At 37.6% G+C, this 19,351-nt stretch overlaps 1 protein-coding gene across 1 annotated transcript; it reads left to right on the top strand.

Moving 5' to 3' along the window:
* The first annotated feature begins 3,760 nt into the window (after window positions 1–3,760).
* On the top strand, window positions 3,761–11,649 carry LOC141288927 (BEN domain-containing protein 4). Its single transcript, XM_073821131.1, has 5 exons — window positions 3,761–4,299; window positions 7,166–7,726; window positions 10,338–10,429; window positions 10,781–11,021; window positions 11,152–11,649. The coding sequence occupies exons 1-5, from the start codon at window positions 3,834–3,836 to the stop codon at window positions 11,391–11,393; spliced, it is 1,602 nt and encodes a 533-aa protein (XP_073677232.1). The 5' UTR covers window positions 3,761–3,833; the 3' UTR covers window positions 11,394–11,649.
* Window positions 11,650–19,351: the final 7,702 nt, after the last annotated feature.

Raw genomic sequence — 19,351 nt, 5'->3', positions numbered from 1 at the left:
TAAGTTTGTTTGAGACTCGCACCCGCTCAGTTTCAATGACGCGCACGCAGTTGGTTGGTCTGGCGTGCGCATTCATGTAGCTGGTGTCTGCGTCCTGACTCCTGTTGCCCGGGGAACACAAGATGGACAGCAGAATTTCACCTGGACTTGATTGTAGACTATTTAGTGTCCAACGTCTTTAATAGAAAAATTTCTATATTTTTATTCATTGCTTATTTAGCTGTTTCCTTTTGGTTTGCTTAAGTTTTTTTTTTTTTTTTTTCAAATATATATAACATAGAGTCTTAAAAAAATTGAATTGGTTCGTTCACTGAATTTGGTTAGTTAATTCATTTATATTTATATTCACAAAATTGCCCTTGCCGTATTATCCAGTCGTTTGGAAAGGGGTTTGCATGTGAATCGTGTTGTCGCCCTCTTCTGGTCATTGTTAGCCTACTTTTTGTACAACTGGTACAACACTGGCGTGGAGGCTACTTACACTTATAGGCTCATTTGTATTACTAATGAATACATATGAAACGAGTCAGCATTTTTTGAAGATAAATAGCTAGTGTTCTTCCACAGTAGCTTATTTTCCTCTGTGGGCTCAAATGGTCATTATCATTTGACATACATAGTTTTGCATATGCAACATCGATATCTATGTAGGCCTATGTGACACCATCAACACGTAGTTAGGTTTAAAGAGCTTCTGTTGATGGTGTATTTATTATTTAACCTTTCCAACACTGCTGTGATTCACCAGATGTGATTACGTAATGCTAATATACAGAACTTAAGTTCTATATGAAAAAGTAAAAGTGATTAATATAGAGTTACTTCTGTGATATTGCTCTTTTATGTCTAAAACATAAGTAGGAGTACGATACAGCCGTAGACACACAAAACTGAAAAATGTTATTTCACCAAAATAAGAGGGATCATACAAAATGCTTTTTTTTTCTTTAGTAATGAAAATAAGAATAAGATATTTTCACGTAAAAAACGGTTTACGTATAGTTCAAAAGAGAAAATATTAGTTGAATTTATAAAAATGACCCCATTCAAAAGTTTACATACACTTGATACTATGTTGTTACCTGAATGATCCACAGCTGTGGTTTTTTTTTTTTTTTTTTTTTTTTTTTTTTTAGTGATAGCTGTTCGTGAGTCCCTTGTTTGTCCTGAACAGTTAAACTGGCAACTGTTCTTCAGAAAAATCCTTTAGGTCCCACAAATTATTTGGTTTTTCAGCATTTTTGTGTATTTGAACCCTTTCCAACAATGACTGTGTGTTTTTGAGATCCATCTTTTCACACTGATAGTTTGTCTATCTGATTAGTGACATTATTGTTCGTTATGAATAGACACGATGAAGTAGTTTGTCTGTCTAAGTAGATACGATGAAGTAGTTTGTCTATCTAGATATTGCGCAGACCAGGTAAGGTGAAGTACAGTTTGCCTATCTGAAGGCTGCCGCAAATACATTGCGAGGACCAGGTAAGGTGAAGTATAGTTTGCCTATCTGACGGCCGCCGCAATATTCTCAGCAAAACTGAGAGAGCGCGCTGAAATAAATTAAAAGTGAAAGTGTGGGTCACGAGTTTCGGTCTGTCCCGTGGTGAGGTGAATATCTGTATATATTATCTGTGATTTTAATTCCTTTTTATGTCTGTGCTACGTCCGAACAGACTGCATTATTTTATGTATAATCATTTTACTGTGCTAATTAATTTACAGAGTATAGTCTGACTATCTGTACTGACGTAAGATGATTTTTATGCTTTTTATGTGATGTGATGTTCTATTGTGATTTTAATTCATTTTTATGTACAGCACTTTGAATTACCATTGTGTATGAAATGTGCTATATAAATAAAATAAACTTGCCTTGAGGAAAACTGAGAGACACATATGCAACTATTACAGAAGGTTCAAACGCTCACTGATGCTTCAGAAGAAAACATTATGCATTAAGAGCCAGGGGGTGAAAACTTTTTAATTTAAATATCAGGGTTAAAACAGCTTCTGACAGGGAATACTAAATGAAAAAAATATATATTTAGGCAAAATAAGAAAAATGTACAAACCTTCATTCTGTTCAGAAGTTTTCAGCCCTGGCTGTAAATGCATCGTGTTTCCTTCTGAACCATCAGTGAGAATTTAACCCTTTTGTAATAGTTGCATATGTGTCCTCAATGTGAAAAGATGGATCTCAAAAACTCATAAACTAGCACAAAAAAAAAAGAAGCTGTGGGTCATTCAGGTAAGAACACAGTATTAGGAATCAAGTGTATGTCTTTTTTATGAATTCAACTATCATTTTCTCTTGTGGACTATGTAAACGTCTTTTATGTGAAATATCTTATTCAGGTCAGCACTAAATAAAAAATAACATGCATTTTGTATGATCCCTCTTATTTCGGTAAAATTATTAACATTTTGCAGATTCTGCGAGGTGTATGTAAACGTTTGACCTCAACTGTACATACAAAATTATATCAAGTTTTGGCAAGTATGCTTGAAAACAGTCTCAAGTAAACATTAACAGTTGAGAAACAAATTAGATGTGTATCATTATATTGGATTTGTGCATTATGTCTTAAAATGACCACAGCCTAATTTAAAAGCTGATGTTTGTCTTTAATATTAATCCAACCAATAAAGACAAAAAGGAAACTGCTCACTGCTCTCAGCGAAAACCATCTGCTTGGAACAAATACAGATTAATGAGGCCATTAGATATACCCAAAATGACTTATATCTCATGTTTAACCACTATAGAGATATCAGAGCCAGTAGCATATTCCAGAAGAACTGGTCAAGGTAAGGCTACTTTCAGCAGGTTCATGAGTGCTTAAAACTCTTAAAACTACATTGCCATTGATGCTTGGAAGAAAAAATCAGCTGAGTGATACAAACTGTGAAACTGACTGGAAAGACTCTCAGTCAATCAGATCTGAGGACCAGAAGTAACTGCTGTATAAATATATTTCCCATAACTTTGCCTCCATTTACATAAGAAAACATACTTTTCATATGAGTTTCGAAACTTATTTCCTGCTTTGCTTCCATCCAGCACTATAGAAGTGATACAGTAGACACAGCAACTGTATTTATTTATTTATATACACAATATAATTTAATATTTTTGGTGTTATTTTTCTAAATTGAGTTAATATTAAATTGATAGTCAACAAAAAAAATTAATGCTGTCATTTACTCACCCTTGTGTCTTTTCAAACCTGTTCTGTGGAATATCCAGTTTTCTGAGAAATCAGAATCTCAGTGTATTTATTTGTTTGTTTGTGTTCAGTAGAAGAGAGTTACATGTTTGGAAGGAGATGGTGGTGAGTAAATGATGAAAGAATTTTCATATTTGGGTGAAATGTCCCTTTAAGTGTCTAGCCTATATTTGCATCTAGGCTACATTTGAATTTCTGACAAGTCCTAAAGTTCTTTTTTCAATCAGTTCAGACAAAAAACACTTAACAAACAAACAAACAAATAACTCCCATAATAGACAACATGGCCATGCGAGAAAACATGGAGGCATCGCGCTCACCTCTTTATATCATCTTGCACCTCTCTATCTGACACTCCCACTGATGGGAGCACAAGCCACAGATACACACTGAGCGGCGGAGGCGCGTACGGGTGCCGCCGGTATTCCGCCAGCGCGTGCTGTTACCGCCAGGGGATTGGAGCAATGACTTGTCAGTAAAGTCACCCACCCTCTGAGTATCTCAGACAGAGTTAGAAGTGTTTGAGACACACAGAGCAAGGCGGCGAGACACTGGCACAACTGATTTAACCAGACCGGGACAGAACGACACTCAAGTCCGAGGGAGATGGAGGAGGAGATGCTACCGGCGGACGAAGGTCTCTCTGCGCCCAAAATCTGCAGGCAGCAACAGCAGCAACGGAGTCCGTACAGCTCCCTCAAGACCTTCCCCAGCAAACGCGCGGCGGGCAAGGCGAGATATGACAGACCCACAATGGTGGACATCCCGCAGCTCGGAGACCATCCTCATCACCTCAGTCATCATCAGCAACAGTATTCACAGCGTGTGCCGCTTCCGCAAGCGTCCCTCTCCATCAGCAGCAGTCAGCAGCACCGTCTCCCCTGCGAAATCAGGCCCAGCAGCAGAGTCGCGACATCCAGCGCGGCATCAGCGGGGAGCGCCTCGGCGGCAGCGGCGGCGGCATCATTTGGCAGCCAGAGGAGGGTCGCCGGCCAGGAGCCCGGCAGATACCCGGCGGGTCGCGCCGAGCTCAGCCACCAGTCTCCAGACTGCACCTATGGAATCAGCTCAGGTAAGCGCACAAGTTTGCCTCAGAAACTTTTATACATTACGAAGCTGAAGACTTGAAGTGTCTAACTTTGGGGTGTTTTTTGTTTTGTTTTGTTTAGTTTTTTTTACGAATAATGCAATTATTTAATGCAATTTGGGACCCACGCCCAAATGATGCGACTCATTCAAGCATTGTCGTTTTTACCCAAAAATAGCCTAAGTTAATTATGCCACTGCAATCAAATGTTCTGTATCTGTTATATTCAAATGACATTGTGAGTCTATCATATTTACATAAATCTTTATATTACTAACACAGTGGTGGACACACCTGCTTAGGTAATTTCTGAAATGCTCTCAAATCTATTATAAAAAGAGAAACATATAATGAGTATCAGAAATTAAGCTAATGTAGAGTTTTACAATAAAATGTGAATGCTGGTTTTATGATTATAGAGATTACCTATCATAAAAAAGTACTGTCAGATTTCTGCGTTAGGATGCTTCCAGCACAAATTTGTAGACATCATCTTGTTTTTCTCACCAGCTCTCTGATTCACCTAAACTCGTCAACTTCAGTAATTGTTTTTCAAGTGCTTGTTGCAAGACTTCGTTTTCATTCAGCGGAGCCTCAGGCCTTCACAAATTGAGAAGTTGTGTCATTATCATACAACAGGGTGCCTTTGTGTGTCTGTAGAAACATTCAGCTGATCTATTTTTCTCCACATGAGTTATTAGATTGGATATGGAAAGGTTTAGGATGAACCTTGTTTTTGCCATGTTTTTGGATGGCGTGTTTAACATGCAGAGTCCATTTTGAAATTCACCTGGGCATCATTAAAAGGGCTTCAGGCTGTTCACTAAATATTAATTGCACTTGTTGGAGATGCAGTAGATTTTTCAAAAGAAGATCAGAGTTCACAGTGCCTGCTCGTAAACAGTGCATTCTAATTTCATACTGAGGCCTTTTTGGTTTATTGTTATAGAATATCCACTCCAAAAGAATACATGGGGGATTTTTTTGGCCAATCAGACAATGCTAATGGTTTCATCTTTCTAGCCCTGGGGAAAGGAGCCGTAGACACCCAAGGACACAGCTCTGAGATCAGTGCAATAATCCAAATTGCATTTAAAAGCTCCTCCAAAGGGATTGTGATTAAAACAAATGTGGCTCATAAATTTGGCTCTGCGGCACATGTTGTGTTTAATGAAATTTCATGAGGCTCACTCTGCGTGGCATAACGGAGGGAGGGAGAGAAGGAGAGAGGGGAAGTGGAAGGATAGAGAAGGAACGACAGCAACGAAGGAGGAGGGAGAGGGTAAGATAGAGGAGAATGATATCAAATCCATCTTGCTGGGGGTAAACAGAGATGCTGCGCATGTTAATAAACGGCCACATCTGCTTAAGCCTGATAGACACATCCAGGCGACGGCGGAGACTCGCGCCCGTCAGTCATACGGGTGCCACAGCGACTGCCTGAGCTGATAATTGTCTGCCCTGTGTCTTTGTGTGAGGGTGGCAAATTCATAATCATCCTCTTAAGATTCTGCATCTGGGCGCGGCCAGAAGGCTGAGGGGAGACAGAGTAATTGTATGCGGTTGGTTGGTCAGCATTTTCCTTTTATTAATCTCTGCTTCTTCTCATCATATTTAGAGGATTTGGAAGATATGAATAGTGTTTATTAGAACAGTGACACCGTGTAAATGAGTTATGTATGTATGTATGTGTGTGTGTGTGTGTGTGTGTGTGTGTGTGTGTGTGTGTGTGTGTGTGTGTGTGCACAGATTTACAGAGTCCTCCTCTCTATCTCCTAAATCTGTAGGCATGCAGGACCTACTTGCAGATTTAAAGATAAAAATGATGGAAAGTGCAAACGGAGGACATGAAGGACGAAACAAAAAAGCAAAAATAGAGCTCAAAAGATCAAAAATACACATTAATATTGAGGAAAAATAAACATTTCCTGATAATTTACCTACCCCCATGTCATCCAAGATGTTCATGTCTTTCTTTTTTCGTTCAAATTCTTAATGCTGTGTTGTTACCTGAATGATCCACAGTGTTTAGTGATGTTCACGAGTCCCTTGTTTGTCCTGAACAGTTAAACTGCCTACTGTTCTTCAGAAAAATCCTTCAGGTCCCACAATTTCTTTGGTTTTCTAGCGTTTTTGTGTATTTGAACCCTTTCCAACAATGACTGTATGATTTTGAGATCCATCTTTTCACACCGAGGACAACTGAGGGACTCATATGCAACTATTACAGAAGGTTCAAACGCTTACTGATGCTCCAGAGGGAAAAACGATGCATTAAGACCTGGAGGGTGAAAACTTTTGAACAGAATGGAGATTTGTACATTTTTCATATTTTGCCTAAAAATCATATTTTTTTATTTAGTACTGCCCTTCAGAGGCTACAGTATCCTTCTGTAATATGTGTATGAGTCCCTCAGTTGTCCTCAGTGTGAAACGATGGATTTGAAAATCATACAGTCATTGTTGGAAAGGGTTCAAATACACAAACATGCTGGAAAACCAAAGAATTTTCTGAAGAACAGTGGACTGTTCAGGACAAACAACTATCACTAAACAAAAAAACACAGCTGTGGATCAAGTGTATGTAAACTTTTGAACAGGGACATTTTTATGAAATATCTTACTCAGGTCAGCACTAAATAAACAATAACATGCTTTTAGTATGATCCCTCTTATTTTGGTAAAATAATTAACATTTTGCATATTCTGAAGAGGGGTATAAACTTTTGACCTCAATTGTACATGTGGTAGTATAAAAATGTTCTACTGTAATTTGAATATGAAAAATGAAATAAAGAAATCTGATACTGCAATACTTACGTACTTATGTGTGATTTTGATCTCCCCTCAGAAAACCGGCTAATACTGGATGCTTTTGCCCAGCAGTGCAGTCGAGTCCTCAGCCTCCTTAACAGCAACGGTCGGCTTCTTGAGCCCCAGCCTTCCCTCGTCCCTCCATCCTCTTCCATCTCCGCTCTCATAAAACAGGAGGACAGCTGCCTCTCTCCAGGAGAGAGGCTCAGTTCTAAGCCCAGGTCAGAGGACTCATCCCTCGAGAACACAGGTGAGGAGACCCAGCGGGGCAACCACTGGAACCAGCAGCAGACTTCCACTTTCCTCCGGATTTTCACAGAGTCACTTCAGAACTACCTGCTCTCCGGACCCCAGTCATCTGACAGTGAGCGGTGTCGCCCGGTGGAGGCTGAACCGGCAGCATCAGGGTCCCCGAGGCAGAACTTAGGTGGCTGGGCTTCACCAGCACCGTCTGAGTCTTACGGACACCCCTCGTCCACACTGCCAGAGGAAGATGAGGAGGAAGGTTGTTGTCCACGGTGTATGGAGCTGGAACAGGAGGTTCTTAGTCTACAGCAGGAAAATGAGGAACTGAGACACAAACTGGACAACATACCAGGTATTGAACTTGAAGATTTTGATCATTTGGTTTTAAGATTTAAAGCCTTTGCTGTAAGATTTCATGTCTATCTATATATCTATCTTATCTAATTTTACAGAATCATTATTAATATCCTAAGCTTTTAAAGGTGCACAGTGTAATTAAAATGAGTTCACTAAATATTTATTGACTTTGCTGGAGACACAAATTTGTAAAGAAAATTGTTTAAAATGTAGAAGTTCAAAAGTAAGGCAAAATAAAGATCTGTAGTAGGGGTGGGCTATATACCGGTAGACACGATTAACCAATAGAAATTTGTCAACTGGTGAAGATTTTGAACTATCTCTATTGCGGTTACACATTCAGGTGACGTAGCTGTGCTGCGTGATCACAAAAACGTATCGTTTGTATGCGTTTTTTAAGCATTGCAGTTTAAAAAGGTGGTTTTAAGTTGTTAAAACGCAATCAGCAGTGAAAGAGAACTCATTTCGCTATATGCACATGCTGTCTGAGAGGCAGTGCTCAAATAGCGCAGGAGTATTTTCACCTCATTATAGGTCTTTAACGGTTCAATACACACACTTGTATGTGTCAAAATGCCTGTCTTTACAAGTAACTCAAACACAGTAAATTAGGTCTTAAGTACAAGCAAACAGCTGACAAAAAAACTTGTGTGTAGCAGTATTTTGGATCCAGGTAGCTCCTAAAGTGACAGCAGTCTAATATTTCTCTGTCATTCATGTTAATCAAACAACAAAAGAGAAAATCTCTTTTGTAACTTTAATAATTAGAAATATATAGGCCTATTTTGTCCTAATGCTTGTAATTCGTTTCCCATTCTTATTTAATCGTTGACTGTTTACTTGTCTTCGGTGAGCTTGAGTTTTGTTTTGTTTTGTTTAATTTAGGCTAGTATTAGTTTTTAGGTTATACTGACACTGGTGACAAGAATTGTGAAAATTTCTATGGTATCAAAAATTTTGATATCATAAAGTCCTCATTTAACGCAAAAATAACTGTATCGTGATATATACACTACCACTCAAAAGTTTTTAAACAGTAAGATCTTTAATGTTTTTAAAGACGTCTCTTCTGCGCACCAAGCCTGCAATTATTTGATTCAAAGTACAGCAGAAAACAGTAACATTGTGAAAAAACAATTAAATTTAAATATTAAAATATTTTAAAATGTAATTCATTCCTTATTTATAAGCTGAATTTTTAGCATCATTACTCTAATCACGTGATCCTTCAGAAATCATTCTAATATTCTGATTTGCTGCTTGAAAAACATTTATTATTATTACTATGTTAAAGGGGCTATATGCAACTTTTTCCCCAAAATAAACGTAACAATAGCCTTTTTATTTGACCATTTATGACTCAAACATCTCCTGATGAGCATACTGACACCTTGTCAGCTCACAGTGGGTGCACCTATAAGCCTGTATCCTATTTTTCATATTTTCTGTCGGGTCGGATGTGACGTCAAGGGCGTTCATGTTAAACGTTTCAGATCACTCTGCCACCACTGCTAGTCATATATATTGCAAACAAACTTAGTTTCTCAAACAATATATGTATTTGACTGTTCTTACCTCTGTAAACATAATGTTGACTTCTTTGCAGCGGATGACTTGTGAAGTGTGTAGGTACGAGCGTGCAAGGAGAGCAGTTCCGTTTTTTGGCCACAGGTGTCAGTCGCGAGTTTAAATTTCAGAAAATTGCATATAGCCCCTTTAAAAACAGCTAAAAAATATTTTTTTCAGGTTTCTTTGATGAAAAGAAAGTTCAGAAGGACGGCAAGGATTTCTATTTCGGTATCTGAAATAGAAATCCTTTGAAACATTATAAATGTCTTTATTATCACTTTTAATCTATTTAAATCATCCTTGTTAAATTAAAGTAATAAGCCTAAAATGTCTCCAAGCTTTTAAATGGTATAGTGTATAATGTTACAAAAGCTTTTTATTTCAGATTTTCATATAAATTCTAAACTTCGGATCTTTCTGTTGAGCAAAGAATCCTAAAAAAATGTACTCAACTGTTTTAAATATTCATAATAATGATAATAAAAAATGTTTCTTGAACAGCAAATCAGCATATTAGAATGATTTCTGAAGAATCATGTGACTGAAGACTGGAGTAATGATGCTGAAAATTTTGCTTTTGATTTTGGTCAAATCACCCACCCCTAGTCTGTTTAAAGAAATTAAAACATATATTAGCATTGTAATTTTATTGTTGTTCTGTAAATATTATTATTTTTTATTATTATTAAATACTACTTTTACAGAATAATAATATTGTTACAATAATTGGTTGCAATAATTTAATATTATTGCATTATCATGTAGAAAGAGGAAAAACAGATTTTTCCTCTTTTTTGTCTTTAGCTGATCACATGTCTGGCGTTTGCAGTGGAAATTGTTGAAATTATTATTGAAATGATTCAAAACTACTAGTGAAATTTTCCAGTCTTGGATGCCTTTGTAAGAGTGATTAAAATACTCTGTGCACTCTTAACAGTACATTGTATTTGGCTCACGTACAACAGCTCATCTTGGTTGGTTTAAATCAAACTTAAAACTCATTTACCAACAAGTTTTGCTGGTTTTGCCTTTAACAGCTCCTTGCCAGAATGTTCTGGACTTTTTTAAGACTGTTCTCCAGCACTACAACCAATTTGCGCAGCCCCAGCCTGAAGAGCAGCTTACCGAGGTGAGCCTGACTAAAAGACCTTTCAGTGCTGTTTAAAATAGTCATGAAAACCACAGATACAGGTTTATGCAAGAAACTATTACCAGTGAATAAAGAACTGAAACTGTCAGTCAAATTAAAAAGTCTAATCTGAGGTTATGAAAAATCACTGTTACGTAAAACTAAAAGCAACAGAATCTTTCAGCATGCCAGGAGAGTTTCAGTTCTTTATATTGAATTTGCCTGTTTTCTGGTGCAATATTTAGCACAGCGTCTGTTTAAAATGTTGGTGCATTAAAGCGCATTAAAGATTAAAGACAGCATTAAAGATTTCCTCCCCTCAATCTCATAATCTCCATCTTTACTAAATAGGGCAGCAAACAGCTTCTGGGGAACTATCCTCTCTTCATCACCAATAAGCAGTGGGACGAGGCAGTCAACTCCTCAAAAAAAGATGGCCGGCGGCTCCTGCGTTACCTTATCCGGTTCGTGTTCACCACAGATGAGCTGAAATACTCATGCGGTCTGGGGAAGAGGAAACGTTCGGTACACACAGGGGAACCGGGGCCGGAGAGAAGACCTCTCAACCCCGTCAAGGTCACTTGTCTCAGAGGTAGTTGAGAAAGTCTAACTTTCTTCCACTCTTTTTGATTTTAGCATCTAAAGTTAATCAGATTATCAGTGTGATAATTACGCAAGCATCTCCCTCATCCATCTCTGTCCCGTGGCATTCCCTCTCACAGAGTTTATCCGGATGCACTGTGCTTCTAATCCTGATTGGTGGATGCCCTCTGAGGAGCAGATAAACAAAGTTTTCAGCGATGCAGTAGGGCACGCGCGGCAGGGCCGGGCCGTAGGCACTTTCCTGGGCAACGGGGGCAGCTGTAGCAGCAGCAGTGGTAGTTTATACATGGAGAGCTATGATGGGCAGCTCTCTCAGGATGAGCTCTATCTGAAGGGCTCGCAAAATGGTTTGGGGGACTAAATCACGGATGAAGGTGAGGAGTGAGCCCTCCGGATCGGCTCATCGCAGCACTTACATGATGTTAATGTGGTTTGTGTGTGAATATAATCCTTATTCCTTCCTGTCAAAACATTCCAGGGCGTTCACACCTACCCACTAAATGATGTGGGATTCTTCCATGCTTTATTGTTTGACTAAATGGTTACCCTAGTGAAAAATAAATGTACTAAAATGTATTTAAAATACATTTATTTCATGCTACAAATACATTTATATATGAAGTACTTCATACTAAGCTGGTATATTTAAAGTGTGCTAAATTGGATTTTGCACTTTTTTTGCACATTTTTTTTTTTTTTTTGCACAACTAATTTTGCACTTAAAGGGTTAGTTCACCCAAAAATGGAAATTAGCCAATTATTTACTCACCCTCCAGGCATCCTAGGGGTGTATATGACTTCCTTCTTTCATACTAATCCAATCGAAGTTATATTAAAAACCAATGTTTGTTTACAGGAGCAAAGGAAGCAAAGTTTCCCTACTTTAGCAAAGGAAAACCAGTCTCCTCTTGGCTTATATCGAAATCCACTGGCATTTTTCTTTACAAATCCTCTTTTTGTACTTCTAATTCGTGACCATTGTTTTGTTTTGATCTCCCCACGGTGCGGACCTTATACGTCATCTGCCCGGAGCTCCATGTATGACCAGTTGGCGGAAACTAGATTAAAGTGATTATTACGTTTTAAATATGGATATTTTTCTTATAAAAAATGCATCGATTCACTACAAGAGGCCTTTATTCATCCCCCGGAGTGAGGCACGTTTTATTATGGATGGATGCACTTTATTGGACTTTTTTTGGACTGATGAAGAGAAACACCCGCCCATGCAATTCTAAAGTTTAGAAATGCCAGGATAATTTTTAATATAACTCTGCTTGGATTCGTCTGAAAGAAGGAAGTCATATACACCTAGGATGCCTGGAGGGTGAGTAAATAATGGGCTAATTTACATTTTTGGGTGAATTAACCTTTTAATGCACTTTAATTGTGAGGAAGTAGTGATGAAGTTTAATTCAAGTTTATTTTGCGATACAAATCATTGCAAAGCAGCTGTCCTGAAGTCCAACCAGGGGCGCTGCTCGCAATTTTGGGCCCTATGACAAAATATGAGGTTGGGCCCCCCCACCACACAAAAGCAGATCTCTGGGGGCCCCTAAAAGGCGTGGGCCCTTAGAATTGTCCTAACTTACCCCCCCCTTAGCGGCGCCCCTGAGTCCAACTAAAGATATACTTAAGTATATTGTGGAACTACTGCAAGTATACTTTAGGTACACTTTAAATACCTTACATTTAAAGACTGATATTATTCAAAGATCATACAACCCTTATCAATAGTGACATTAAAACACATTTTAGCCGTAAAGGAGAAGTTCACTTTCAGAACAAAAATTTACAGATAATGTACTCACCCCCTTGTCATCCAAGGTGTTCATGTCTTTATTTCTTCAGTCGTAAAGAAATTGTTTTTAGAGGAAAACATTTAAGGATTTTTCTCCATATAGTGGACTTCTATGGTGTCCCTGAAATGCCAGTTTAAATGCAACTTCAAAGGGCTCTAAACAATCCCAGCCGTGAAAGAAGGGTCTTATCTAGTGAAACAACTGGTTATTTTATTTAAAAAAATGACAGTTTATATACTTTTTAACCTCAAATGCTCATCTTCTCTAGCTCTGAGTCAACTCAGTTAGGGCATGTATCATCCTACAACGCTGTAAAAGCACCCACCCAGTGTTTACAAAGTTAATGTGCAAAGAAAATCAAACACCCTTTGCAAAAAAATGTAAAACAGCGATGTAGGATGATTTTAAAGTTGGAGAAGAAAATGAGTTTTTCGACATCCCCTATAACTAATACACACGCAGAGCTAGACAAGATGAGCATATGAGGTTAAAAAGTATATAAATTGTCCATTTTCTAAAAAATAACTGATTATTTTGCTAGATAAGACCCTTCTTCATCGGCTGGGATCGTTTAGAGCCCTTTGAAGCTGCATCTAAATTGCATTTTGGAAGTTCAAACTCGGGGCACCATAGAAGTCCACTATATGGATAGAAATCCTGAAATGTTTTGGAAGTGGACTTCTCCTTTAATATTAAGAAATGTGCATTGTGCACAAGTGATACTCCAAATTATAAATTCTAATTTTTATATCAGTAAGTCTTAAGCGATATGTCAGTTAATAGATTAGAACTATACTTAGTATGAAATAAATGTGTTTTAAAAATAGAACTTTTTTACTCGGGAAGTCAATGAGAATTGTGAATTCTACACAATATCAGGTTTATTGCGCGCTCCATTTCCTAATTTGTTCCATCGAATGTGATTAAGAATGTGATCCACTATAGCAACACGAATGTATGCATTTTACTCCATTGTAAATAATGAGAGCTTCCTTTCTCGTGTCCGACTGGTCAGATACAGACAGCCTGCAAATGAGGTGCTAATATGATTTTATCTTAATATGGTTCAATTTCAAAAGTGCTGCCCTCTATTTTATCATATGATGTTGAATAATCTGTGACGTTTATAAAAACTGTGATGTTGCGAAATCAGTTTTCATAGTGGCTGTGGGATGAAATGACTGAACTCTGCAATGTGTCTGTGACTGTGGAGATACAGTAAGTATGTCATATAATGTGTTGGGTGGCTTCCTAATCTTTCCTCTGATCCAATAAGGAGGCGATGTTGTTCGTAATTTGTGTTGCTGCTTCTTAGTTTGTCAAGCACCACAAAGTTCGTGTTTAAAGGATCAACCCGACATCATTTATTCTGCATAAAAGACTAAATGAAATGCCTTAAAAAGAGACAGCATCTACCACTAAGAACTACTAATACTGCCAATTCAGACTGTTGTTATCTCTTGGTGTTCCTGTCGCATTAGTGGCCTCTGGCTGTTTGGGTTTTCAAACAAAAGAAAAATGTGTTTGAAAACAGACCATCTTTCTTTAATGCCTTAGACAAAGTCTCTGTCTGTGAAAATGTTTATACATACATTGTGTAATGTCTGGTAGAATTCAGTCAAATGTCATTTAATTACTGATTTTGAATTCATTCTCCACTGAGCTTCATCTGACGTCTGATGCTGGGAAATCCCTAACATTTAAATCTGTTCACACAGCATAACTGATCATTACGTGAGTTTCATATCTGAAGATCTTATTCATCTGCTACTGTATCGCCCAAGTTCAGGTTTAAATGTCAGCGATTCCCAAACACCAAACAGCTGATGAAGTTGTCAAAGTGGTATAAAGACTTCAAAATAAGTACAAAGTTGCTGTTGCCTTTGACTACCAGACATACAAAAGCCTCTGTTGTTGTGATCTGTAGCCTGTTGTGATTGTACAAATCCATGGTGATTGGAAATTGTTAGTCCTCTAGTCTGTTCAAAAGAACGTGTCAACACTGTGAACCCCACCAAAAGTGATGAGACTGTTTTTCTTCTTACTTATTAATGATTTTTTTTCTTTTCAAACAGAAAATGCATTTATGTAACGTGGACAAAAATGAGAAAAGACAATGAAGCAAAATAAGTGATCCAGACAATGCCATCTGTGTTGTGTTTCAATAGTAGCTACTCTATTAATTCCAGACGTCGAACAATAGATGGCAGTAGACAACAATAAAGCCATTGCAATGTTTCTTTTTGAAAGCAATTCAAAGGCTGTCAGATTCACTCCAGTGCGAATAATTGAAGATGTCTGCAGAGTGAGTGTGCCTAGCCTTTATCAAATCATTCGGATGCAGCGTGTTAGCCTATTTATGATAAACGAGAGGCAAAATTAGACCAAGGCCAGCAACCCATTTTAGTTTAAGCTCTTCTTGTTTTTCAGCAGTTTAATGTTCATCCACTGTCAATTCAGTTACACCAGTCATGATTTTTAATGTTTTTTTTAAAGAAGTCTCTTCTGCTCACCAAGCCTGCATTTATTTTTAAAGTACTGCAAAAACAGTACAATTATGAAATATTTTTACTATTTAAAATAACTGATTACTATTTGAATACATTTTTAAAATGTAATTTATTCTTGTGATTTAAAAGCCAATTTTTTAGCATCATTACTTTAGCATCATTTGGATGCAGCGTGTTAGCCTATTTATGATAAACAAGAGGCAAAATTAGACCATAGGCCAGCAAGCCATTTTAGTTTAAGCTCTTCTTCTTGTTTTTCAGCAGTTTAATGTTCATCCATTGTCAATTAAGTTACACCATCAAAAGTATTTGAACAGTAAGATTTTTAATGTTTTTTAAAGAAGTCTCTTCTGCTCACCAAGCCTGCATTTATTTTCAAAGTACAGCAAAACAGTACAATTTTTGCTATTTTTCTATTTGAATACATTTTTAAATGTAATTTATTCCTGTGATTTTAAAGCCAATTTTCAGAAATCATTGTAATATTCTGACTTTCTGCACAAAAAACATTTATTAATATTATTATGTTGAAAACAGCTGTTTATAACTATTTCAGGTTTCCATAGTCCTTCTTTGCCATGAAAATTAACTTAATCCCGAAAAAAACTTTCCACTGCATTTCATTGCTGTCATTAAAGGACCTGCTGAGATCATTTCAGTAATCGTCTTGTTAACTCAGGTGAGAATGATGATGAGCACAAGGCTGGAGATCATTATGTCAGGCTGATTGGGTTAGAATGGAAGACTTGACATGTTAAAAGGAGGGTGATGCTTGAAATCATTGTTCTTCCATTGTTAACCATGGTGACCCGCAAAGAAACGCGAGCAGCCATCAGTGCGTTGCATAAAAATGGCTTCACAGGCAAGGATATTGTGGCTACTAAGATTGCACCTAAATCAACAATTTATAGGATCATCAAGAACTTCAAGGAAAGAGGTTCAATTCTTGTTAAGAAGGCTTCAGGGCGTCCAAGAAAGTCCAGCAAGCGCCAGGATCGTCTCCTAAAGAGGATTCAGCTGCGGGATCGGAGTGCCACCAGTGCAGAGCTTGCTCAGGAATGGCAGCAGGCAGGTGTGAGCGCATCTGCACGCACAGTGAGGCCAAGACTTTTGGAAGATGGCCTGGTGTCAAGAAGGGCAGCAAAGAAGCCACTTCTCTCCAAAAAAAACATCAGGGACAGATTGATCTTCTGCAAAAAGTATGGCGAATGGACTGCTGAGGACTGGGGCAAAGTCATATTCTCCGATGAAGCCTCTTTCCGATTGTTTGGGGCATCTGGAAAAGCATCCTGAGACCATTCATGTGTGGGGTTGCTTCTCATCCAAGGGAGTGGGCTCACTCACAATTTTGCCCAAAAACACAGCCATGAATAAAGAATGGTACCAAAACACCCTCCAACAGCAACTTCTTCCAACCATCCAACAACAGTTTGGTGAAGAACAATGCATTTTCCAGCACGATGGAGCACCGTGCCATAAGGCAAAAGTGATAACTAAGTGGCTCGGGGACCAAAACGTTGAAATTTTGGGTCCATGGCCTGGAAACTCCCCAGATCTTAATCCCATTGAGAACTTGTGGTCAATCCTCAAGAGGCGGGTGGACAAACAAAAACCCACTAATTCTGACAAACTCCAAGAAGTGATTATGAAAGAATGGGTTGCTATCAGTCAGGATTTGGCCCAGAAGTTGATTGAGAGCATGCCCAGTCGAATTGCAGAGGTCCTGAAAAAGAAGGGCCAACACTGCAAATACTGACTCTTTGCATAAATGTCATGTAATTGTCGATAAAAGCCTTAGAAACGTATGAAGTGCTTCCAATTATATTTCACTACATCACAGAAACAACTGAAACAAAGATCTAAAAGCAGTTTAGCAGCAAACTTTGTGAAAACTAATATTTGTGTCATTCTCAAAACTTTTGGCCACGACTGTACAAATTACAAAAGCTTTGTATTTCAGACAAATGCTGATTTTTGGATCTTTTCTATTCATCAAAGAATTAATCAAAACTGTTTTAAATATTGATAACAATAAATGTTTCTTGAACAGCAAATCAACATATTAGAGTGATTTTTGAAGGATCATGTGACATTGATGCTGAAAATTTCACAGGAATAAATTACATTATAAAATATATTCAAATAGAAAGCCGTTATTTTAAATAGTAAAAATATTTCACAATATTACTGTTTTTGCTGTACGTTGGACCAAATAAATGTAGGCTTGGTGAGCAGAAGAGAATTCTTTAAAAAAACATAAAATATCTTACTGTTCAAAACTTTTGACAGGTATTGTATATCTTCAACTTACTATGTTATGTAATGCCCAGGCATTTCCAGGCATTGCGTAATATGTGGCTGAAACAGAGATTTAGTTTAGTCTGGAAAAAATGATCATCATCATGGGACAGATAAACAGAGATAGCATCAAACCCCACCCAATAGACTCGCACACACTGAACTATCATTGCTGTACTGCAAAAGTAATAGGGATTTTGATTCATTGACTCAAATCTTTTGAATAGATTTACTAACAGAATAAATCCGATTCTGATTCACTCAGTCAGTGACTCTTTTTGCAGGTATCAGTGAGTCATTGAATCATTTACACAAACATTTGAGAATAAGGTATCTGCAGAGCAAAAGTGGATGTTTCTGACTTTGTGGCTGTTTGCAAACTGGTGGGTTTTTCTAAATCATGCAATGAAAATGATCCCCCTTACCTGACCCCACCCCACCTCTAAACATAACCATCACTATGATATAAGATGATCAAAAACACCCACTAATCTAGAAACTCCTATTACTTTCCTGCGGAGAACTATACTTGAACCGGTTCAGTAAACGCGTTAATTCAAAAATATATGTTCCCCTGGACCACAAAAGCAGTCATAAGAGTCGATAAGCTTTCCATTGATTATGGTTTGTTAGGATATGACAGATATACTGAGAAAATTGATTTTAAAGTTGTCCAAATGAAGTTCTTAGCAACGTATAATAATCAAAAAAAAAATTTTTTTTATCTTTACTTAATATCTTAATGATTACAAGAAAAATCAGTAATTTTGACCTATACAATATATTTTTGGCTTTTGCTACAAATACCCGTGCTACTTAAGACTGGCTTTGTGGTCCAGGGTCACATATATAAATAAATATTTATATATATAAACAAAAAATACAAATACAAAAATGTGCAAACGAGTCAACCAGAATCATTTTTATTACATTTATTAAAATGTGTATTGCTCTTCAGGTTTTGACAATGAGTATTTCAGTTAGTTCAGATTCCTGAATAGAAGGCTTACGCCACAGTTTAGTCAGTTACCTTGGATGCATAGCCATATTGGAGATACTCAGATGTAAAAACAACAACATGGATAGCACAGGTAAGTGTACTACTGAATACATTGTGCTTATTTATGCTGTCTGAAGCTGCTAAATCTTACAGAGAAGGACATAATAGGTGGTAAAGATACGTGCAGTATTAATTCTGATATTAGCCTTATGTTTCACCTACCTGAACAGAAATTATAAGAACAAACTCAAATGTTGTCAAGATTCTTGCCCTGGAAATCCTGGTTCAGTTTGGCCACAAAAGCCTTCTTTCCTCAGACAGTCTTTTGCGCTCTTCCTCTTGATTTCTTCTAACTTTTGTCAGTCTATAGTACTCTAAATGTAAAATACAGCCCAAAACATGACAATAATTGACCATAATGAGCAGTAGTAATCAAAAAGCAAAATTTGCGAGTTCCGTTCGGTTCAGTGGCATTGTTTACATTCATTGCCGCCAATACGGCCGATTGATGACGCGTCGTGAAAACACTTAATTTACTTAACCAATATTATTAGCCTCGAAACCCAATCATAATTATCTAAACAACTAGACAACATGAAGGCTTCAGTGTGTGAAAATGAACCTGGGCGATTCGTTCAGCTAAAAGATTTGTTCAAACAAACCGATTCACTCCCTTAAATGATTCATTCCAAACTCGTCCGCGAAACAA

The sequence above is a fragment of the Garra rufa genome, chromosome 16 (assembly GCF_049309525.1).
Source record: "Garra rufa chromosome 16, GarRuf1.0, whole genome shotgun sequence".
NCBI lineage: Eukaryota > Metazoa > Chordata > Actinopteri > Cypriniformes > Cyprinidae > Garra > Garra rufa.
The sequence above is the reverse complement of the archived record's forward strand: the minus strand, read 5'-3'. Positions and strand labels throughout refer to the sequence as shown.